Below are 23,855 nucleotides of genomic sequence, written 5' to 3' on the forward strand. Positions count from 1 at the left end.
AGGCACTAATGGCTGCACACAGAGGATGTACAACCTCTGGATCAAGATAGTTTGCACCCAGCCAGTCTGGCAAAGAGCCCAAATCTCCCTCATTTAAAGTAAACATTTCCTGAATATCCTGCCAGGCTTCACATGTCTGATTCTATCTCACATCTGTTTGAGAGGTTGCTATTTCCAGCAATATACTTAATTTTTTTTCCCTTTGGATAATTTTCCTTCCCCATAGCTTAGACATCAGTTGCCTGCATAGAGAACTTCATCCTCTGTTATCTGATTTCTTGCCCACTGACATAATGAGCTTTTGAAGCTTTTCTGACCCTTTTAATGTTCTTCAACATGATTCCTCTTAAACATTTAGGTTACTCCTCTTCCTAGGATTGTGAGTCCTGTGATATTAAACTTTCTGTGCCAAACATATCCAATGTTTCTGCTCTTTTGCCTTCTTCCCACTGGAACTTGGTGACAGCAGACTGCTTCCACACAACTTTTTCTTCTGATTTTCACAATGCTCATCACAGAACACGGATCAGCAGACAGGGCAGAGGGTGAGCTTATCTGGCTCACCCTGTATCCTGTAGTGTTCTGTAGTGGCCCCTTCCTAGTTCTGTTTCTACTCAGCAGATTTGCTACAGGAAAATATTGTAATGAGAACAAATTGTTATGCCAGAAGATTAGCTTTCAATCTCATAGCACCTGAAAGAATTTGTGTGTGAACTCTTGTACTGAGCAGCAGGGAGATGGTGCAGTAACCAGCATCATGTGTAATGCTAGATAACTGCTAAAGTCAAGGAGCACTGGAGAGCAGCAAAGAGGAAAAAACATTGTTTGAAAATACAGCCTATCTGTCTGGAAACCCTAGAACTGTTTGCCTAGATGAAATCAGACCTTGACTCTACGTCTGCCTCTCTTGTCTGGTCTGGTTACAGGTCTCTCAGTCACCCCTGCCAACACTCTGCATAGCAAGAGAAAAACTGTTCAGAAATTTACCCTGTTGAAAGAGCTTTATTCCTGTTGTGCCAGTGAAGCACAACAATGTTCTTTTCACCTGGGAAGGTGCTGCTGCCAGCAGAAGGCCCCCAAATGCAATTGTCTCCACTGTGAGTTGTATGCTCAGGCCTAGAGAGCTGCCATCCTGCTTTAGTCACTGAAAGTTATATGTCTTTTCTGGGCTCCTTGTTCTGTCAGTGGAGAAACAGAGGGACCTCTGGGGAATTATTTATTGCAGCCTAAGGCAGATGCCTGAAAGAGATGGACTGAATTGCCCTCTAAAGCATATCTATTTCCTTAAGAGGTACCCTAGATCACTGGCCTGCACTAGAGTTTCTCTTAGCTGAGATGAATTTAATGGGTTTGATCCAGCAGCAAAGTAAGCAGGACCCTATCTGTGAATGATTCAAGTCAAGGGGACCTTTCCCAGGGGTGTAAAGGCATTCATGAATGCTTGCCATATCAAGATATAAGGAAAGGGCATTGCAGCTCACTTGGCTTTTACAGCAGCTGTACAATGCTTGTATGTCTGTGGGAATAGGAGGAGCTCTGGATATAACTGCAGAGTTCAGAGAAACTGGGAAGGAGGTGCTTAATCTGTGCCTTTTCCCTTTTATTTAAGGGAAATAAGAGAATTCCCACAATAAGATTTGACAAATTACCATTATAGGTAGCACTTTGTATGAATGGGAGATCCCCAAACACTTCCCCATGAGGATTGCAGGCAGTGTGCACTTTGTGTTGCAGTGCACCTCTGCAGAGAGGTTTCTCTTCACTACTTTGGTTATTATCAGAGACAGCAAAACCAGAAACACCAGTGGAGACAGGCTTTGGTTAGAACAGACTCAGTTTGGTAGAGGGAAGGTTTTTCTTCCAGGACCATCATCAGCTAACATTAAACTGCAAAGCCTCCTGCAGGATGTGCAGGATAGAGGTCCTCTTCTCCATACTTTAGGTTGAAAACTTACATTGCCAGTAAACCTCATCTGGGGTGGTCCAAGTTGTTCAGGCTGTGTCACTCTAAAACCAACTCTGGTTTCTCAGTAGAAAAAGTTTCTATTTTGAGCATTGCTAATATATTAGACAATGACACCACCAGATAAATTTTTGTCATACCTCAGTCTGTTGATTATAAATTGAAGAGCTGCCACTTCTGGATTAACATGTTTTTTAGGATTTAAGTGTACCAATTCCAAGGCATCATCGCACTTTGAGAAACTCATACAAACAGCACCAGACTAACAACACTAAATGAAAAACCCACGCAATAGGCAAGTGTTGAAAAGCAGCAATAAACTGCAAACAGCAGACTGAAGGAATGGTTTTGGTGAGAGCAACCTAGTGCCCATCTTCCCATTTTGAGCTCAGAGGAAAAAAAAGCTTTCAATGGGAGATGAAAACTTGACCCTTGTGTACAGTAGATACTGAGCTGGGAAAGGAAGTCTGATGAAAAAGCTGAATGAAATGCTGTGCTAATCCTTTGAGAAAGCACGCTTGAAGAGTGCTCTGCCATCCAGAGCAAAGTCCAGGTTCAGCTGTGACATCCCCCTCAGGCTCCCAGAAAGTTAACAGGCACTGCCCAGGCCCAGAAACAGTCTTTAAGCATTAGTCATAATAATGAATAGCATTCTCTCTTAATCTGCTCTGAAAAAAAAAAAAAAGTTTTATAACAATTGGATCTCCTGGCACTATCTAAACCACCCTTAGCTGACCCTCCAGTGTGAGACTGCAAAGACATTCTCTCAGAAGAAAAAAAATCTGCTGAAATTTGATATGGAAGTGTGAATCTGCTATTCCTTTTTGTCTGCAGAGGTAGCCTGCCTCTGATCCCTTTGCTTCCCCTGTTCCTACCAGCTGGGATGAATGAGAGCAGGGTCATGGGCAGAGCTTGTTTGGACACTGCTTAGATCTATATTAAAAAGAAAAAAAGGCTGAAAAGAGTCCCTGAGCAAGGCACACACCTGCCTGTTATTGGGGGTGACAACACAGGATTAAGTAGTTTGTATATAGACTTGTATGGGAGCTTTGACTCAAAAGCCTAATTGTTTCCTAACCAATGGTTAGAAAAGCTGCTATATCCTTGGCTCTTTCCTGTGGCTTATTCCAAGGCTTAAGGGATCCTTCTGAAACGGCACCATCTTTTGTACTCACCCTTTGCTTAGCTTAAAAGTAATGCAGGCATGTAGACCCATTAAAAAGGGTCTCCTGGAAAACAAGCTTTTTTACTCAAAGAACGAGGCTAGAAAATTAAAATGTGCCCAGATGCACATGCACACACACATGGTCTGAAAGGCTCTGCTTCTCATCCTTTTACTTCTGAGCAGAGGGAATGAACTTTTAATTCTAATATCACAAAGGCCCCATCGCATCTTGGTTCAAAGTCTGTCTTAATCAGCCCTGACCACACACAGAGCTATCTTATTTCCTTCATTTAAGAAACATCATTGGCAGAGTCAATTCTCACACCTGACATGCTTTAAAAATCACACTGATTTGATCATATACTCCCAAGATGCACATGTATATATTTCAGACTCAAAGGACTGTTTGATTTTTTTATTTTGCCTGTTTTTTTTTAATCAAATAGCCAGTCTGCTCACAGCTATGTCTTATGCAGTATTATTAGACAAAAGTTTAAGACAAGATACCTCATAGGCCATTGACTTACTTGGAGCACCTGGTATTTTCCTGTAAGCTGGGACCATATTGTTACAACCAATATTATATTTTACATCTCTGTCTAATTACATGGGGAAGACAGCTGTGCTGAGGGCAGACAGATTTATTATGGACTTGAGAGGGGATTGCAGTATGAATTATTCATTTTTCATTATTTCTTGTCTCCTCCCTTTTACAGTAGTGTCTGACAAAAAACTTAGTATGGGAGTGAGACTAAAAGGCAAGAGGATGCTTTGTGACACTCTGTGACCAGCAGGCAACTCTAAAGTAAAATTGTTTTTCACTATGCTGCTGCTACAAAATAAACTGCCCAGCTCTGAGCCAGGATTGTCTGCACACCGTCCCTAACATAATTGATGATCCTTTGACAAACAAGGCCATTGTCACATTGGCTGCTGTTTTGTTAGACAAGGAGGTGGATGGAGAGAAAATGAGGGTTTGCCAAGAGAAAAGAAGCAAAAAAAGAAAGCAGTGGGAAAGGGTTGTCAAATATTGGAAAATGTTAAAGGGTAAGGTTTTGGAAACCTGCTTTTATGTTTCTTTAACAGTGAGGTTTATTTGCAAATCCATGGTACTGTTAAACAGATAAAAACCCAGTCAGCCACAGCTGCCCCTTCAGCATGTGACATGTGGGCTCTTATTTTAGGAGTTACCTTACATGCACAACTGGGATTTTGGCTGTAATACTCTGGAAGCCAGACAATGTACCCACCCAAGCTGAAACGCTAAATAAACACAGACTGAGTAAAGAGTTTGCAAGCCACTTGTATAACTCATCTGAAAGTGTTGTACATGTATTGGTTCAGCTTGCTTTCTGATGCACCAGAAGCTGTCCCAGTTTCTAACTGGAGGATATGTCCCACAGTTCATCTGGGAACATTATTTTTATTGAACTGTAGCCTCAAAATTAAAAAAGAAAAGGCACTTTTGTTTTCTGCTTCCTCATCAGCTTTCACCAGTGCTTTCAGTCACTGTGCTGTAATGTTTTCCCTTAGGAATAGGGTAGGAGAAGTTCTCATCTTCCTGAATCAGGTTCCAGTCTCAGCCGGGGACAGGGCAGTCTAATGATGTGAGCTGCCCATCTGTTAAGTGACTCTCACTGATGAAACCCAAAAACTAGAAATAAGAGGGATAAAGACAGACCCAGAGGTTGCAGAAATCTAAAGCACTTTAAGTGCCTTAGATCCACAGGCAGATCCTACATATTACAATATTGCAGTGAAAACCATCCTGGATTCAAGGGACCCTGATGTTGGCAAACTCTTACTCCTTGTGTCAAACCTGTCTGCAATGAAGGAAGGGTGTTTCCTGTCCTTATCTCCAAACCTATGACATCCATTGTTTTCAGTGACTGACAAGGAGTCTCTTTTTTTTTAGGGTGATGTAGTCAGCCCTGAAAAAATGGGGTGGGGGTGAAATCAAGTTTAGCAGCAAAAAAACAGACCTTCCTTTGAACCTGTCAGGGCTAATGAGCACTTCAGTGTTCCACCTGCTCTCCAGAACTGACAGCACAAGCCCTGGGTCTGCTCCCAAAGCCGAGGCTGCTCTGTGGCAAGCAGGGAGGCTGCTGCCCTGCGCCAGCCTGCCCATTGTGCCCAGCACATTGCCCATGGCAGCACGTGGCTTTTCTGTCCCTAGGCTGTTGTGCTAGAGTCCCCTGAGCACAACGGGCCCAGATCCATCCACGGCAGTATAATAATATTATTGAAATTATTGGCATAAAGAACACAGGGCATTGCGGGGAAAAAATAACTATATGGCAAACAGATCATAAGAGAAATGCCCTTTAAAGAAAATTGCTCGCCCTTCTTCTTGTACTATTTTCAAAAGGTATTTTCTTTTCCTGAGTTTCAAATATGAGGTTGCAGATGAAAGTGAATCTGTCCCTGCTACATTTAAAATTTTATTTAGTCATATATTTGCCCCTTTCCCCTTCAAAAGTGATGTGTGGGATCAGAGTGTTCATTTAGTCTCTTATCTGGGAGCTCATGAAGAAAAGTAGTTTGGTCAGAAACAATGATGGGCAAACTTCAAAAGCTTTGGAGATCATGTTTGGTTCAAATAATCATCCAAAAAGGCTGGCCTCTGATCCAAGCTATCTAAACACCTTGGGTGTCCAACATTTAATTGAAAATCTCTGTAAAAGCAGGCCTTACCCACACAATTTTTATTTCTTTCCTCTTCCAGATGGATGAAGTAGTGATACATTAGCTTTTCAGTGTGCTACAAATGAAAGTAAAGGCATGCTGCATTCTTAATACAAAAGAGAGCTGAAATATGAAGGCCTGGAGTTCAGTTCTCATTTTCATCAAACTTGTCTGAACATCAGAGATGCATGGGTTTGTTTACTGCTTGTATTTTACTTCTGCAGAGCTGCTGGCATGAGGTTTGACCATCCCAGCCAGGTTCTGCCCTGATGGAGAGGAGTCAACTGTGCTGGCTTGCACCTCTCTGTGTATCCCTCCCTGATGCTCTCACATCAGGAATGTAGCAGTGGTGTGGGATTATGGCAATTTTATTGTCTGTGCAGGTAGAGGTGCCCACAGGAGCTGTAACTATCTGTTTTCCTGACAAACTGCCTTGATTTGCTAGGCCGGTGTGAAACTGGCAACAGTATTTGAAAGATTTTGAGGTTTTTCCTCCTATTTGCTAATTTTCAGTGACATGTAAAATACATCTAGTAAGTTTAGAGGTCTTCCATTCTGCTAGCCTTCCTTGAAAAAATCTGCTCATGCATTTGAAAAAAAAAAAATTATCAGCTTCTTTAAGCAGATACAGTACTGCACAGTGTGATGTTTAGCACTTTAGAAAGGAACTGAAGGAAATTTGTGCACTCTTTAGAGGCAAAAATTGAAAATGCTTCAGGTCATCTGAATCACCTGTATAATCTGCATCTACCCCAGAGGAAACAGCAGTTTTGTGATCTGTGTTTAAAGGAAAGGCAATGTAGGCAATAGCTATGAATCTTTCCCTTGTCCTTGCTGAAGAAACTTTCTGCAAAACACTTTTAAAAGGGCACCTTCAAGCCCCTTTAAAAATGAACACACAGAGGAGGCTTTCTGGTATCACTTGAAAACCCTTGATACTTCTGGTATCACTTGAAAACCCTGTGTGGTCACAATTTGTGTAATAGGGAAGGGTTGACTTATACACAAATGCTCATAGTTGTACTTGTTTTACTTTGTCTAACGAATTAAAAAGAAAAAAAAAAGTTAATATAGGCTGAAATGCAATGTTTACTAGCTCTCACTTAAAACTACTGGGCATGAAGTACAAGTTCATCAGCCTTGCAAAAATGTCACTTAGGCAGCTGACCCCATGGGACATCACTTGAATTGCCTCTTGCTGTGTGCCCACAGCCTGTGCCTGCCAGCCCATGGGCTCAGCCAACACCACGTTCAGCAGCAGCTGGAGATGCCACCCCCGGACAGGATTCTGCTACTGCAAGCCAGGAGTGGCAGGTCCCAGCTGTGACAGGTGCCTGGTGGGCTACTGGGGCTTTGGAGAAAGCGGCTGTCGCCCCTGCGACTGCGCCCGCGACTGCGACCAGCGCACGGGGACGTGCCTCAAGGGGTAAGGAAACCCTGCTCGTGGGCACTCTGAGATGGGACTCTGGAATGAAACAAATTCTGCGGCAGTAACAAAAATTGGAGGGTGCACAATCATTTGAAAAGGTGGCTGTAAATCATAAAAGGTTTTGTAGGTTACATTCACACCTTTAAGTCCACTGAATTATTCAAGGCAGTCTTGAACAGATTAATCTTTGCAGTAATAGTAGGCATTTCAACAGCACCATGGAAATATGTGCAGGATCTTTAAAACATCTTTGCTTTGGAAATACATGGAAGAGTCTGAAGAGTCTGCCTCTCATCTATGCCCAGGGAAAAATGATTTGCTGAGCAAATGCAGTTCTACAGGTCCCAGTGACATCAACAAGTGGTCACTAAGTTACATAATTCAAAACAAACAAATGTAAGCAAAAAAGGCCCAATTTATAGGTACATTAAAAAATGCTAAGTCAGCAGTGGGAGCCTAAATAAAAGCCTAGACCTTGTGATGTCTCTGTGTGGCATGAAGTCTTGCTCATATCTGCACTCCCAACCTGAAGAAAGCAAGCTCATCCGTCTGGGCACAGCCAAAGGCAGATGTTTGTTTGTTTGTTTCCCTCTCCTGTGGTGCCCTAATGCAGTGCTGTGGTTTATGTGTCCCCCAGCTATGACAGTGAGCCCTTCTTTAATGTCCCCATCGGGGGACGAATCCCTGACCTCATCCAAACACCAAGCAACGAGAGTGAAGAGGAGTGGAAATGGAATGACCACGAGCAGGGATTTTCTGCACTGAGGCACCCAGGTACAGCCCAGAGCTTGGGAACATTCAGTGGCCAGTTCTTTCAACCCTCCACCCTGACTGGATCTGCTGCACTTGTCTGTAGTATTTAAATAGTTCTCAGTTTTGCCTGCCGTGTAAAGATCAGCACCTGCCATCACTGGTGACTTGGCAGAGGTGCCACTTACTGCACAACTTGACTTTTCTGAGATGGATATTGCCTTAACACAGGAAGGATCAGCATTTCTTAGGTTATGGGATCAAACAAAGGTCTCATTACTTACACGATTTACAGCTGGATCTGATTGTTACAAATCTCTTCATTAGGACTAGTTTATTAACTGTACAATAGACCTCATGTGGGCTGCATTTTACTTGACAGTGCTGATCAGATTTCAGGGTAATTATTTTACCATATAACAAGAAACATATTTGCAAATAACTGAGCTCACTCTCCAACTTATTCACAAGGTTCTTATAGATTATGGGAACTGGAGATATCTAACTTCATAACTGATAATCGTTTGCTCTTCTTTTCTCTCTCATGTTCTGGCTCTTCTCCAACCTTTTGTGTTCTGGGGTTTCCCTCCTAGAGAAGTGTGTGTGCAAAGAGAAGGTGCTTGGAAGTGTCAGTGACTTCTGCCAAATGAAATATGCCTATGGTAAGTGGGCAGCATGCCCCCAAGATCTGATCATTTCACAATGTTCCTGCTGTGCATATTGTTAGCTGATAGCTGTGAAAAATGACAGGATTGGTAAAGATCCTGAGAGGTAGGATTTCTTCTGCCCTTTTTGTCTAGTGACATGTCCAACTTCTGATCAGAACTTAAGTGTTTTTCATGCAGAGCTCTGTAGTGTCTCCTTTCCACCCAGTTCATTTCACCAGGGTTACTAGAATAATACTCAATAGAATGATTGGCCTCTATATCAAGAAAAATTTATAAAAAACCCCACACCTGAAATGCCCTTGCTTTTGCAGTCATTATGCAGGCCCCAAAAGCTCATTTATCAAGACTGTATTTAAAACTGTTGTTTATGAACACCTGGTTCATGCCAGCCACATGAAGCAAGAAAGGAAAACTCTGGGATCAAGAGGTGCTTGTGGCAGGAGAAAACAAAGCCTACTTGAGGGGCTGATCTACATGAGCCTGTCATGCCAAAAAGTTATGGGGTCCTACTAAATTAAAAGGAACAGAAATTAATCATGGCAACCAGGCATTAGACCACAAAACAAAAATAGTTCTGGTTTGTTGTGCAGTCATGGAGTTTTACTCATGTGACATGCCTGATGGGAAACCTTTTGACTTCCTTCCTGTAGACAGTCCCTTTTCACAGGACAGAATTTTTGAGAGGCCAGTGTTAAAGTAAAACACTAAAGTTTTCTAAGTGGAAATATAAAGTGTAGAATCAGTGCTTGAAATCAGGCTGGTAGCTGCAGGTTGGGGTTTTACACCCTTCCTTTTGTATACATACAAGTGCTTTCCTAGAATTTCCAAGTGTTTGACATCAGCCCATTAAAAATAGTTGCTAAATAACGTGGCGAAAGGATGAGCTAACTACTTAAAAAGAAAACATCCAGTTTTTATTCTACTTAAAAAGAAAAATTCCAGGTTTTGTTTAAAAGATCCATCAGTGAAGTGGACAAGCACTGTACTTTCTGTACAATTGCACTTTGGGGGATTTTTCATGTCTTCTTTCAAGGTGTTAAAATTCTGCCTTTTGGCAGCATTAACCAAAATTTATTTAGAAATTCATTGTTGGTCTCTATTCGGATATCTTTTCTGGCAGTAATAAAAGCAAGAATCCTGTCTGCTCATGACAAAGGGACACATGCAGAAGTTGTTGTGAAGGTGAAGAAGGTCCTGAAATCAGGCAAAGTGAAAATTGCTCGGAGTAACAGAAGCATTTACCCAGAATCCTGGACCAACAGGGGCTGTACATGTCCCATTCTCAATCCTGGTAAGGACAAAATACTCACTGGGGATTTTGCTTCCCCTTTTAACAGTGCTTGGGAATATCAGCTGTGATCAGCCTTTCTGGGGCAGCATCCTTTGATTCATCCCCACCAAAGCTTTCCAGCTCACAGAGCTCAAGGAGGGTGGTAAAGGCAGGAGGGGGGCAAAGACATGAGCAGCAGCTGCCACATCCCAGAATCCGTGTGCCCAGGAGCCAGCAGGGACAGTATGCACATGGATTTATACACATACGGTGGCACATGCATAAGCTGGATGAAATTGGCAAAGGTGCTGTATGCCAGATCCATACGAAAAAAAAAAGAAATTCTGGTTTGGTTCTTTCTTATTCTATTAGCTAACTAAGGGTTTTCCTTTTTTTTTTTTTTTTAAACTAGGTACTGACTATCTCATAGCAGGCCAGGAGGACTCTAGGACTGGCAAACTCCTTGTGAACATGAACAGCCTGGTGAAACCCTGGAAGGCATATTTGGGAAAACAAGTATCAGATATTCTTCGAACTGGATGCAAATAATTTCTGCTTCAGAAATTACAGTGCTGGACTTTGCCTTTTAGTAACACTGCAGTGAAAGGTGTAGTTAGTTCAAGCATTTCCATTCAACATGCTCCTAGCTGAAGCGAGGAAAGCAGACTTGCCATCCCTCCTTTCATGTGCTTAGACAGGAAACTCGGGACATGATTACTTTTTTAAAAAAAATGCACAGCCTTATAATACAAAATTACCTACTGCATTATATACAGATCACAAGTCAGTTCTTCACTTGAGCCTGATTCCAGCCAGAATAATTTTACAAGGCAAAACTAAAGATATGGACTAGTGTTTCCATACTTCAGGTCAGAGTCTGATATTAATATGCATAAACTGCTTTCATAATACATTCATTACTGGAGTGTAATTTTCTTTATAAGTGACCACTAAAAGGCAGCAATTCCTTTCAGCTTACAAGTGGCATAATACTAAATAAGCATATAAGAGAGCTCAAACTGATTTACCATCAGCCTGCAATTATGCCAATAGAATAGGCTGCTTTCTAGAAGACAATATTATCCCACTGCCTACCAGAAACAAACATGTGGCTTATCTTGGGGCAGTGTCCTTTAGAGGTGAGCACTGCTATCATCAGTGCTTAGTGCTGAGCTCTGCTGCAGAAACCACCTTGGCTCAAACTCCATTCCAAACCCAGCTCTGTGCTGTAGTACTTAGCCTGCAACACCACAAAGGTTTCACAGCAATAACTGCAAATAAGCCTTAATTATAGGAAAAAGCCAAAGTGTGAGGAACTAGCAGCTGCTCTAATGTTGAAATGGTGACACTACAAAAGCCACAAAGCAGAAACAGGAGGTAAATGGATTGGCTGGAGCATGTATCAAAGGAGGTAAGCTGTAGTTCTGGGAGAGCAGCCTGGCTGTTCCAGCTGTGCTCAAGACCACTGGCGTTCAATTGCACTTAGTGCTTTCATTGTGCTTTATTTCTCCTGGTCACACTTCAGGGTAAGATGCTGAAGCTCTGCTTCATTCCCATAGTGCCTGAGGATTATTTCTCCCTCTGCAAAAATACAGGAGTGGTAACATCTGCACTCCACGTAAAATTAGTTCTGCTCTGCAAAAGCATTATTTCTAAATCAATTTTACCCTACAGTAAGCAAGAGGTAGCTACTTAAATTCTTCCCTAATAAGAATTTTGAGGAAATTGAAGTTTGAGATGTGTGTCCCCTGTTTAAGGACTCACAACCAAATGAAGTTTGTTGGAGCACTCTCTCTTCAACTAAGCAAAAACTACAATTAATCTATATTCTTTCAGGGAGTTACAGAGAAAGAGAAGCACACATGCTACTTTTGCATGTTTCAATTCCATGTCTAATTTTTAATGCTCCTAGGAAAGAAGAGAAGTTTTCATTTAGCACTGTCTGACTGGTAAGTGGGACATCTAGAAACCCTAATACTAATGCAGAACAATGGAAGTCCAGCCTACAACTTAGGCCATCATTTTGTTCTCTTTACCAATGAGAACGTAAAAATTCAGCCTCTTCCATTCTATTTATTGCTATTTTACTTTGAATTTTACAGAAAAGCAGAAATATCCTCAGCTCATTTGGAAATGGATGACAGGCAGATCTTTAGGGAAAAAAAAGCTCCAATTTGTTTCCTAACAGGACATAAACAGTGTTTCTAGTGTTTCTTCCTCTCTCCTTTTCAGGAAATTTCCCTTCCTCCACTGCTTTCCCCCTTTCATTTCATAATTTATTTGTTGTTACCTAAACTGGTATCCAACAATGTGGCATCTCCAACAAGCTATTTAATTAATGCAATAAAACACTTTTTAACCAAGGCATTTGGCAGAATTTGAAATGTCAGCCTTATGAAATTAGGAGCCCAGCAACTGCTTTCTTTACTGTCTCCAGAAATTGTCTCACAACAAAAAGATTAACTAGTTTTCTTTCAAATATCAGTAAAGACCTGTACATGAATTTACAGTCTAATCTCAAAGGGCCTCTCTCAAGAAATGAAATTCAAGTGTAGGTTTAGAATTAAACTAAGGAATGTGCTTTTCAACAGAGGCCATTTTACCTGTAGGGGATCTTATTTAACGACAATGAGGATATTCCATGTTGGTTTATAGTCAGCACCATATTAAAGCAAACACCTCTGTTCCACTTTTTGTGCCATACTGGTGGTTTTGTGGGGAGGGTAAACATCTGCATAGTTCTCTTCTGTGAATAAAAGTGGTTTTTTTGACACATTCATTTACTAGCATTACTAGCTACTGCTAGTAGAAATACAACTTGGAACCACAGATTTAGAAATCAAACACCCATTTTCCACACAGCATCCTACGAAGGGAATGAGTGCACTGTGAGGGGATGCTTTAACTTTCTTAGGAGTTGTAAGGAACTTGGAACATTCAGAATAACTGGACCTGTCACTCAGGGTCCACCTTTCTTAGGAGTTGTAAGGAACTTGGAACATTCAGAACAAATAACTGGACCTGTCACTCAGGGTCCACTTACCCTTCACATCACTGTTGTGTCATCTGGGTTAATCTGCACTGTGAAATCACCACAAATCCTCCTGTGCTCCTTGTTTTGGCTCTCCTGAGCTGTCTGCTCACAGATCATCAGCACTGATTACAATAAGCCATTTCAAAAACGAACATTGGTGCTATAATCAACACTGCACTCCTCTACTTTTCCTCTGGTGGCTGTGTCTTCTCTCAGCTCCACCATCACGAACACATCAGCTCCAGAGGGGTTAAAAGCAGTTGAAAAACAACTGCAGACAGGCTCCTGTTCAACAAAATGAAATCATGTCCAGTGAAGAGAGCTGACTGGGAATAAATGACAAACTGCTGGTAGCTTCTCTACACTGTCCCGCACTAACACTGATAGAATTTTAATGAGGTAAAACAAGAGTCTAGAAGCACACAAATTCCTTTTTTACTTCCCTAGGAATAAGTAGGTTCATTGAGGTGTGATCAGATCAGTGCCTCAGATAAACAGGAGACGCTGCTGTCAGGTTAACAAGGATACTCAGTCAGAACTGCACAGGATATAGATCTTGTTTCCAAAACAGCCCTGCCAGATCCCCAGATCTAGTGATCCCTACAATGGCCTGCAAGATAAATGTCTCCTTCTAGCCACCATTTTGAAGGGAGAAAGAAAAAAAAAAGATTACTTTTGCACCTGAAGCAAGGCCATACCTCTAAGAAAGTTACTATACACAAGTTGAAGTTAGGTCTCTGCAATATCCTCAGGGTGTACTGCAGAGAACAGCAGAAAAAACTGAGTAACTTTTAATTCTGAAATTGCAATTTTGTCTAATTTTAACCAATTTATTTTTTTACATTTTAGAATACATGTTTTGTTAAAGTTTTAGAGGCAATCTTTATCCACATCAGAATATACAGTACATGCACCACAGATTCAAGTTTAAGTGGCTTGCAGGAACAATCCCATGCTAACAAGCAAGTTACCACAAGTTATAGATGAATTTGTGGCCAGCATCATGCAGGAATTGCAGCCAGCTGATAACAGTCCACCCAGTCCAGTGCACCAGAACAAGGGTATGCAAAAACTGAAGAAAGGTTAAAACTGAATATCCGGAGTATTACACAGCAATATGGTACAAGGGAGTATTTTGGGAGCAATGGTAGGTCTGTAGGGTGAATACAATTAAAACCATGTCTTTTTATTCTAAAAACTAAACGTAGCAAATTCAATTGGAATTCTATCTATATGTAACTAACTGGGCTAAGTAACTTGTATTGGAAAGATATTCTAATAGATCTAGAAGTGCTTCATGTATTGTTAACAGTTTCTTTAGCTAAACTTTTATAAACATTTAATCACACTCAGCACATCAGCTTTTATAGGCCAAAGATCAACTACAGGCACAGAATTAAAAGCAATTCTTTCATAATGAAAGCTTTCTTTATCCCCTAAGGACTACTTGTGACTTGACATAGCAGTGCCTATGATTTGACAAAAGCACCCGATAACATAAAATCAGTATGAAATTACTCTATAAACACAATTGCACAAACACATTTGAATCTACTACTCTCTCTCTCCAAGAACCAGCAGCTCAGTGATGGCAGACAGAAAACCAAAATATTATTTATAAAATAAGAAATGCCTTACAAGAAATATGCAAGTTTTGTATTCACACAATAAAAAGGAAATTTACCATCTGCTTATTTCACAAGCTTGTCACATATTGCCAAGGATCATTTTATCATCTTTATTACATACTAAAACAACCACTGATTGATTTTAGATTTAAAATTGGGGCATGTAACTATAGGAGGAAAATCACACAAATGAAGCAATGCTGGGAAACAGAAACAAGGGGTTACATTATCTATGCATTCACAACTGCATGAGTTTACATAGCAAAAAAAAAATCCACAAAGAACTATTTAGGATTAAAGCTATGACTTCCTTTCTCAAAACACTTCAAACACATCACACAGTCCTTTTCACAGTTTCTGGTGTAAGATCCTTACACATATTTCATGTTTGTACTAGATGCAGCACAACAGGTTACCAAGCCACACAGTCAGAAAGAAGCAAATCCATCCTGAACACACCTTCAGAAATGTCAGATTACGCCCCAAGTTCCCTCTGTCAGCATTAGGTGCACATCCCTACCCACTAGGCCAAAATTCTCGCATTTTATGTTTTGTACACAGATGCTACAAATACAGTTGCAGAGGATAAATTCAAACACTTTAGAGCACAAAGGCAATGTGGGAAAGAAAAGCACAGCAAAAAAGAAAGAAGAGGCAACTTGTTAGAACAGGGCACCTCTTGACAAACAGCTCTTGCTTCCTCACAGAGTGCACTAGATTTCCATTTGAACAACCAGAAGCTCGGGTGCATGTGATTTTTTTCTAACTTGGTGCCCAGTACTCATCTATTGCCTAAGATTTCATTTGCATGGCCCAACTGCCTCAGTGCCAAAGATTATCTCTGCTGCTTTTGTGCCAGTTTACTCAGGTTAACTTGGCACTTGGCTTCTCATGCCTGAAAGAGTCACACTGAGAAGTTCTGTGTCACTTTGTTTCTTTGGAAAGCAGCGATGCCTAGAGTCCCGGCTATCACTGCCCTCAGAACAAAGTTGTTGTCAGCCACTTAACTGCCTAGAAATTTTCTTCTGAGGATCCAGCAGCTGCACTGAAATACAAACAGCTCAAACACACTATTAAAACTTGACAGAAATTCCCCTCAAACATTCAGAATCAGTGGCACCGAACTCACTTATGCAAGCAAGACACAAAAGTGCAATACAAAATTAATGCTTCTGGGCACTCCAGAGCGCTGCCCACAGAGAAAGGCAAGTGTTTAAACATTGCTGGACTTTGTGAGCTGCATTACTGACACTGCAAACTTTTATGCTTTGGGTGAGGTAGAAAGGAGAGAAAAAACCAAACAACCACAGCCACAATCTCTTTTGAAAAAAAATCTCACAGCCTATCTTTTGCTCAGAAAGACAAACACTGCAGTATAGCTTATCTAGAGCTACTGAATAATAATGAACTATTAAATTATTTGTACCTCAAGTAATTTTCAAGTATTTTAATAGCTATTCATGTTTATTTGCTGGTTCATGATCCAGTCTACTACAGCTGCTAAAAAAGCTTTAGGTTTTTTATGCCTTTCTGCCTGGGCTGCAGAGAAAAGAATAAGACGAGAACAAAAATCTGACAAGAGACGAGAACAAAAATCTGACAAGATGCAGCAACTGATCTTCACAACTCACAAATTCATTTGAGGCCTGCTTATAGCACAGAACAGTTCTCAAATCCAATCAGTGTTAACAAAAAAACAACCAAACAAAACACCACACCACGAAGACACAGGAGCTTCCAGTGAGGGTAAAAAGTATTTTCTTTTTAATATGCACTTCAGTCACAGTATCTGTTTTGAGATCATTACACCAGGTAACAATTTATTTTATCTCAAAGTATTTCACAAGTGCCCATCTATACATTGAAGGAGAAGGTAATAACCAAATGAACCCAAAAGTACTTTCAGAGCAAAAATAAAGCCAGTGACCAACATTCTTTGCATTCATCTTAATCATCAGCTGCACAACACACCATTTTTAAAAATGCAAAAGGCATCACAGTAAGTAAATGAAATCAAAGAAGATGTGCATTTCAACATTTTCCTGGCAGTCCTGATCTGATGCCAGTAGTAAAATGCAACCATAATCTAGTAAGACCATTTGAAATTATTTTAGAAATTCTAGATCTAGACCATTTTCAATGTCTTGCATCACTTCGGAAAAAAAATCCTAAAGGAAAAACAATCATTTAATGTAATTTCTATTGATAGAAAAGAATACATTAAACAAAAATCAGCTACTGATCACAACATACTGAAATGAAGACAGACCTGGTGTGCCAGTGGAATTTTAGTTGAAAGCTATGTACTTCAAGACATTATTCAAGTCAAAACTCAAGGAAAACTTGAGGGTAAAGAACAGCTGTTAAAGTTTTAACTGTGTCCGAAGGTTACACAGTACATACACACACTCGCTCTTTTTGCAGTACTTATTTGCAAGGCTGAAGCTCTGAAATTTCTCCTTCAGGAATAAATTATTTATTATGATACAGTGCACAGAATATGGTGAAACATTCCCTCACTACTCAGAAGACAGACACACTGCAGAAGTCCATGTCTCTGACAATGAGCAATGGAGACAACAGCCTCCTTGCATCTTCATTAGCTGGATCCCTCCTCCTCTTTGGCAGCAGTGGCCTCCATAGAGGCAGCTTCCAAATCTTTGCTGGACTTCTCATCATTTTCATCCTCTTGAGGGTAAAGATCTGGGTATTTTTGCATGCATTCCTGCATGGCACGGAATTGGTCCACACAGTCTGATCCCTTTATTTCTTCCGTGCTATAGTGGAAACAAGAAAAGGCTGACTTGAACTGCTCCCCACAGGGACCACTCGCCATTCCACCCAGACATGGGCAATTCCAGTTGATATCTCCATTGGGCAATATCAATCCTGAACAAACAAGAGAGAAGAAAAGTTAATGCACCTTCCAAACATTGATTTCACTCAGTGACAGCTGCTGGGCTGCAGGTGTAAACTCAAGCACTCCTAATGCCACCTCAGTTCTGTAGCTTCAAGGCTGATAAACACCTTTCACTTCCCAGCCAGTCTGCTTCATGCTCTGATCTGTATAATCCTTTAATGGGCACAAGTGAGATTAGCTCTCTATCCATCTCTGAATTAAGTCCTTCTCCCTGGGCTACAGACCACTGAGAATATTCTAAGGGACAGATGGAAGTCAAGTCAATCGATTTGCCAGACTCTGTCAGGGGAACAAGCAAGCATTAAAATCATTCCATACAAATAGTAAGACTTTAAATCCACTATTAAGACTAGAAATCTTTTACATCAAATCGAATTCATGCATTTTTCTTGTTGTTTGAAATAAACTCTGAACTAATAACTCACAACTTTCCCCCTTCGAATTTCAACTGGAAGACCAGAACTGTAAAAACAAAAATCAGTGTATTTGTAAAGATTAAGTCATGTGCCACAGAACACAAGGAACAGCAAGCCTGAGAGCAAGCCTGCCTGTCTGGTTGCCAGAAACCAAATTGTACTTTAGAACACAACTGAAAGGAGATAAATATCACTTCAGACTTTAAACTGGAACAGCTGTAAACCTCTGCTCTGGAACAATTAAAGTCCTGACAGAAATACTTCACTGATGGACTGGCAAGGTGAAGATTTAAGGGCATATGTTCTTCTACATGGGAACTGCACAATGAAGAACTCCTTCCCTCTGATTTTAGAAATTCAGTATAACAGACTTGGTCCTGTGGGCTTCTGGAGTCTCTAATGCAATAAATACATCTCCAGAAGCCATGCTCCAGAAAAGCAAAACAAAAATACAGATGAATAAAGCAAGCATTTCCTCATTCATAATCACAGCAGAATTCACACATCAATGAGTAAGTCCATCAGCAAGCTTAGAACACAATTAAAACGGAAACACATTTCATCCCCTGCTCTTCCTGAGTTGCAAGCCTGCAATAGAAAGGATTACTATTTTTAATTAAAATTTAATTCAAACTTCTTTCAAATGCAGGCTGAACCTCACTGATCCAGTGAGTCACAATCTACCTGAACCTGCACTTGTGGAAGAAAAAATAACCCTGTTTAGAGCACTGCAAATCAAGACTTGTGTGAGCAATTGATTGCTGACACCACACAACCTAATGGCTCATAGCTCATGGAAGCTGCTCATGTCATGGCCAAAGGCAGGCCCAGCTGCATCTGTGTCAACCCTTGTCTTTGGACTCGCTGCTATGAAGTCCCTCTGCTGTTCTGAGAAGAGTTTCTTCCCTGCAACATGACAAACACCCCAATAACAAGTTTATCTGCCAAGGATTCACAGTGGAAGATGACAGGAAGCAGGATTGAAAGGGACATCATTAGTCACAGAAACAGTCCTGTCTATCTGATCATTCACCAAGTTCTCTCTTAAAAGAACGTGGAGTTTTGCTTCATCAGTCCCCTCTAGAAACCACTTTAAAACTGTTTATGAAATAAGATGACAGGAACAAGTCTGGAAAAACAGAAGGGAAAGACCAGCAACAATCTGTGTTTGAGGTCCAATTCCATAAGCACTTTTATCCAACTTTCCCATCACAGCTGTAACACTAATAAAAACCACTTTGCATGCATAAAACTCATCATTGCCTTCTTCATATAAGCTTAATAAAATAAAAAATTATTCGAACTGAAGGCAGCCAAGATGTCAGTGAAAACCAGGAATCTTTCATGTTTAAATTCCACCATCTGCAACACATAGGACTAGAAAGATGCTTTACAGTAACAATACTATTTCAAAACCACTGCAAATGAATTCTTAATTTGTTTCCATCAGCCACAGCTGTCAAAAGGCACAGACAGTGAACGGTGATCTTCACTGCAGTATGAAATCCTAACCTGAACTTACTCCAGTTTGTCTGCCCTTCCATTTCCCATGGCCTTTTTTCTTTCAATATTTTTAGCTTAAAGTGAGTCATTAACATTTTGCCTACCAAAATCACCCAGCTGATACAACAACAACAAAATATTGACAGAAATAAGAGCAGTATACAGCTGGTTTTCATCCTAAGGGAAATAGAACACAAGTTTTCCTGACCAATCTACTGATTCAAGTAAACTGCTCAAAGGCTAATGTCTGTTAATGTCTGGGACAAAATAACAATTATCAAAATTACCAAATACCAAACTAGATGTTTATATCAAGTATGAAAAAGGCCCCTACAAAAAACCAAAACCTCAAACACAAGTTTCATGTGTATTGGAAAACAATGCAGATTATGGCAGGTCTATATAATTCATTTATTCTTTCCCAGATCTGACTGGTCTCTTTGGCAGAGCAGAAAAGAGGAAGAGTCCTTACAGTTAATCATACAACACTGGAAACCAAGTCTTCTATTCCAAGTAGAAGCTAAATTAGAAAAGCCTGCATGTTACATTAGTTACAGTAAAACCCTTCCCAATTTTCTTTTTACTTAAAAGCCATACAAGCCAGAGCTTCAGCATTTCAACATATTCCAAACCATTTTATCCATGTCTGTCCTGCCCATAAGCTTCACTCCCTACCACCACAGTCTGTGATATTCTGTGATATTTCTCTCTTCTGTTCTAATGCACTGTAGCCCTGGGTCATTCAAGTGCTTTTTCAGACAGTAATTTACCACATACTAAGAAAATCACACAAGAAATCCCTACCCAAACTTACTGACAGTACTTAAACATAGTTTACAGTTTCTCATTTTGAATCCCCCAGACACACACTGTAAGGTGACATAAAAAGCTCCTGGCTTTCCCCCTTTCTTCTCTGACCTACTGCTGAGGAAGAAAGTGATCTAACATTCTGTAAATGCAGCATTGCTAGGAAACAAACCCCATCACCTCTCTTCCCCACCACAGCCTTTCCATGTCCAGCAAAACACACATAAGAGCAATCAACTGACATGGTAAAAACAAAAATAAAACAGTTCTTTTGATTTTGACTAGTTTATTTCCCAAATGTATGTCAGAGCAAGTAATCAACAGACTTACCAGTGCAAATAAGAAAAACTTTTGGATATATAACTGACTACACAGAGCTGTAATGAAGCCAAAATAGGCAGATAAATGCAGTAACATTTCAACACAAATCTATGTAGGAAAAAAGTTAATTTTAATTACATACAAAGGTGTGTTTCAAATTACAGTACACACCATATCAGCTAAGAGACCCTGTGAGCTCCAGCTGCTAAACTGCTTAAATGCTGCCCTCTAAAGGTCTCCGAGGCACTTTAGAAAGCGTAACTTTCACTTTCTAGCTAAATTTCAAAAAGTCTGAAGAATTACTTCAGCCTCAGTTGAGCTGAAACCGATGAAATCCCTTCACACAAAGTGTGACCAAAGAGATCTGTAAACATAGAGGCAATTAGAAAAAAATTAACCAAAACTCACTTTTTCATGATAATTATTAACTCAGGACAAAATTTATTAAATCATCTTTACTGGAAGTATAATTCATTTACCCATTATTTAAAATCTGCAACCAGAATATTGTAAGCCTTGGTCTCAGAAGTATTCTGCTCTCCTAAATCTCCATTTGCAGGTTGGATATACTTTGTACAAGAACTGTAATCTTCATGAAAACTTTTATCTTTTCAAGGCACGATTACAGTTGAAAACTCAATAATTTCAACTTACCCATCAGGTGCCACCGAAAGATATTGTTTATATTGCTACCAGTATAGTACAGTTTTTAGCCAGATATTTATTTGTATTAAATCAGATAGTCAGAGATTGCCACATGAGGCAATTTCAGCTGCTCACAGGCAGGTGAGCAACTCACATCAATGACAGTGATATGTAACTCACTCCAGCTTCTCTGAAAATTGCATGCTATAACTTAAAACAGAGGAAAAATTATCATAATTTTCACCTGATTAGGCTCTAACTTTATTAATAAAAGGAAAAGGTATCCCTGCATATCTGTGGCCACTAACCAAACTAAAAGCTATCAGATGAATATTTGAAGAGACCACTAAGAAAAATCATTCCAAGTGTAGAAGAATAAATACTGGAAAAAAGTGTCCTAAGCTGGCAGTTAAAACTGCCAAGAGTTTGAGTATTTACTGCATAACCAGCTGCCCTCAGTCTTTAAATATGTTTACGTTTTTCTAATTCATGCAGGGTTTGTTTTCTGTTGGGTTTATGTATGATGCAACACCTCTTACTTTCATTCTGCTCTCTACTGACCTTGCTCTTCATAAGGGTCGTCTGGATCATCTGCAACCAGCTCAGCACTGCTCGGTGTCTCATGGTCCTCCTTGGTTGCAAATATTATTCTGTCTTTTCCTGCCATGGAGGAGACAAGAAGCAAAAGTTCAGAGAAATGAGAGACAGAAAAGAGTGATTTACAAAACTGCAGAACACCACAAGGTAATGAGATATTCAATGTGATTCACTAATATTGAGAATGAACTTAAGTACTTATCAATCACCTTCAATGAGAACAGTTACTAGAACAGTTCAGAGGAACACATATACACTGAAATTCTGTTATTCTAAAGCTCCAATTTTCACAGCAACGTCCTGTAATAAACAATACAGTTTGCTAAACTGCTAAGTTAAAAAGCTGTTTCAAAACAAAATTAAATTACTCCAACACTAGGACTAACACAGGTAACCAATATAGAATTTTAAAAAAAAGTGAAAGAGAAACTATAATAAATAGCAGCTAAAGTGTTCAACAGGAACTTATCAATAACAGTGCTCTTTGCTAAAGACTAGTGTAATATTTTACACTAATCACCTGAATTAAAAACAAAAGATAGCTATCACCATATAGAACTAACTACACTGAAAGGTGCTGTGACCATTACAAAGGATGGAAATCCAATGGAGCAAATTTCCTGCTCTTAATTTAACTAAAACATTCCATAGCGAAGTCAGGGGAGGCTTGGCTGGAAACTTCAGTAGTTTTAGTTTTCTAACAACCCTGCAAAGCTCTAACACACACTCTGAATGTAGAAAAAAATGGTAAATTCCCCAAGAATTCTCTAAATTCATAAAGGCCACTACAGTAACTTGGCATATTAAGAAATTAGAATCTCCTGGCCCCTCAGTGTGACCTCAGCCAGCAGATGTTCAGTAACTTAACCTTGCTCAGTAACCATGCATTAAAAACAGATAAATCTAAGACCTTTTAAAAAACGGAAACAGTTCTCTGACAACTCTGCATGGTACCCAGCAAACTTACAATGTGGAATGTTCAGTCATTTCTTATATGAAAGGAGAAACACATGAACTCTGACCCCATCACTGCAATTTTGTAGGGTTGCATGAGGCAACTTACACATATTGCAAAATTAAACAAAGCACAGCATAGATCATAAAAGAGGTCCATGCATTACGACTGCCTCAATACCGTTTATAGTCTGTGTCCAAGTTTATAAGTTTAGAACTACTGGTAGTTTTTTCCCAGTCTGAAACTTTGCATTCAGCCACTTCGCACTTCTTAAGAGAGCGGGGATAGTTATTTATATATAAGTAGACACAGATATGCATCTAGATATTTACCTACTCATCTCCCACTTTAAGAGGTGGTCAAGCCTCATAACTACCCCAACCTATACAACATGATACAGAACCAGAAAAGCTCGCACTCTACCCACCCTGTCCATCGACCTTAAAAAGGCCAAACCCCACGCCTCTGGCCACTCAGCCAGGCTGGGATAAATTTAACGCCGGCGGGCAGAAGGCTCCGCGCGGCCGGGAGCTACCCTGCCCTGCCCGCACGCCTCAGCCGCCACGCGCGCTCCCTGCGGGCACCTCGGGCCGCTCCCGGTGCCTCACCGGCCCCACCGCCCGGGACCGCGCTGCCGCCTCATGGCCCCGCCGCCCTTCCCGCCCTCCGTCAGGAGAAAGGTCGGCGGAGGGAGGCGAGGCAGCGCCGCCGCCGCCACACACGGAGCGCGGGCGGCCGCCGCGCCTCCTCTCTACTCCGGCTGCGCCTTCCCCTCACGGGCTGCGGGGAGCGGGCGGTCACCCCGCGGAGCACCCACCCCCGGCCGCCTCACAGCGAGCCCGCCCGGTGGGGTGACATTGGGAGGACGCTCGGGCGCACCTTCCTGCCTGCAGTAGGACATGGCGGAGCCGGCCGGTGCCTTCCTCCGCAGCGCGCCGCACACGGGCCCCGCCGCTCCGCTCCCGCCGTCCCGCCAGCACCGCTCGGGCAGCGCCGCGCCGCTGCTCCACGCCGCGACCTCCCGCCTCCGGAAGCGCCTTCCCGGCCCGGAGGCGGCCGCTGACGCACCTCCTGCCGGCCGCGGGGCTCCGCCAGGCCC

The 23,855-nt window shown here is 41.1% G+C and overlaps 2 protein-coding genes across 2 annotated transcripts in view; one reads left to right on the forward strand and one right to left on the reverse strand.

Annotated features, from left to right (window-relative positions):
• Window positions 1-12,709, forward strand: part of LOC120495750 (netrin-4-like) — a 45,493-nt gene extending 32,784 nt beyond the window's left edge. The window contains exons 6-10 of the mRNA XM_039695584.1: window positions 7,026-7,239; window positions 7,880-8,016; window positions 8,586-8,654; window positions 9,781-9,951; window positions 10,343-12,709. Of these exons, the coding sequence (XP_039551518.1) occupies window positions 7,026-7,239; window positions 7,880-8,016; window positions 8,586-8,654; window positions 9,781-9,951; window positions 10,343-10,479 (728 nt within the window). The 3' untranslated portion in view covers window positions 10,480-12,709. The remainder of the gene's footprint in view (window positions 1-7,025; window positions 7,240-7,879; window positions 8,017-8,585; window positions 8,655-9,780; window positions 9,952-10,342) is intronic.
• Window positions 12,710-14,688: 1,979 nt separating this feature from the next.
• Window positions 14,689-23,802, reverse strand: CHCHD4 (coiled-coil-helix-coiled-coil-helix domain containing 4). Its single transcript, XM_039695587.1, has 3 exons — window positions 23,636-23,802; window positions 21,766-21,864; window positions 14,689-17,481 (listed from the first exon to the last, which is right to left on the reverse strand). Exons 1-3 carry the CDS (start codon window positions 23,655-23,657, stop codon window positions 17,192-17,194), a joined length of 411 nt encoding a protein of 136 aa, XP_039551521.1. The 5' UTR covers window positions 23,658-23,802; the 3' UTR covers window positions 14,689-17,191.
• Window positions 23,803-23,855: the final 53 nt, after the last annotated feature.

This window comes from Passer montanus, unplaced genomic scaffold (assembly GCF_014805655.1).
Source record: "Passer montanus isolate IOZ18808 unplaced genomic scaffold, ASM1480565v1 scaffold9, whole genome shotgun sequence".
NCBI classification, from domain to species: Eukaryota; Metazoa; Chordata; class Aves; order Passeriformes; family Passeridae; genus Passer; species Passer montanus.

Coding starts and splice junctions, on each gene's coding strand:
- CHCHD4 (XM_039695587.1), bottom strand. CDS start 23,657: ATGTCCTACTGCAGGCAGGAAG. Junction 21,865..23,635: donor GTCCTACTGCAGGCAGGAAG/GTGCGCCCGAGC, acceptor CCTCCATGGCAG/GAAAAGACAGAATAATATTT. Junction 17,482..21,765: donor CGACCCTTATGAAGAGCAAG/GTCAGTAGAGAG, acceptor TTGTTTGTTCAG/GATTGATATTGCCCAATGGA.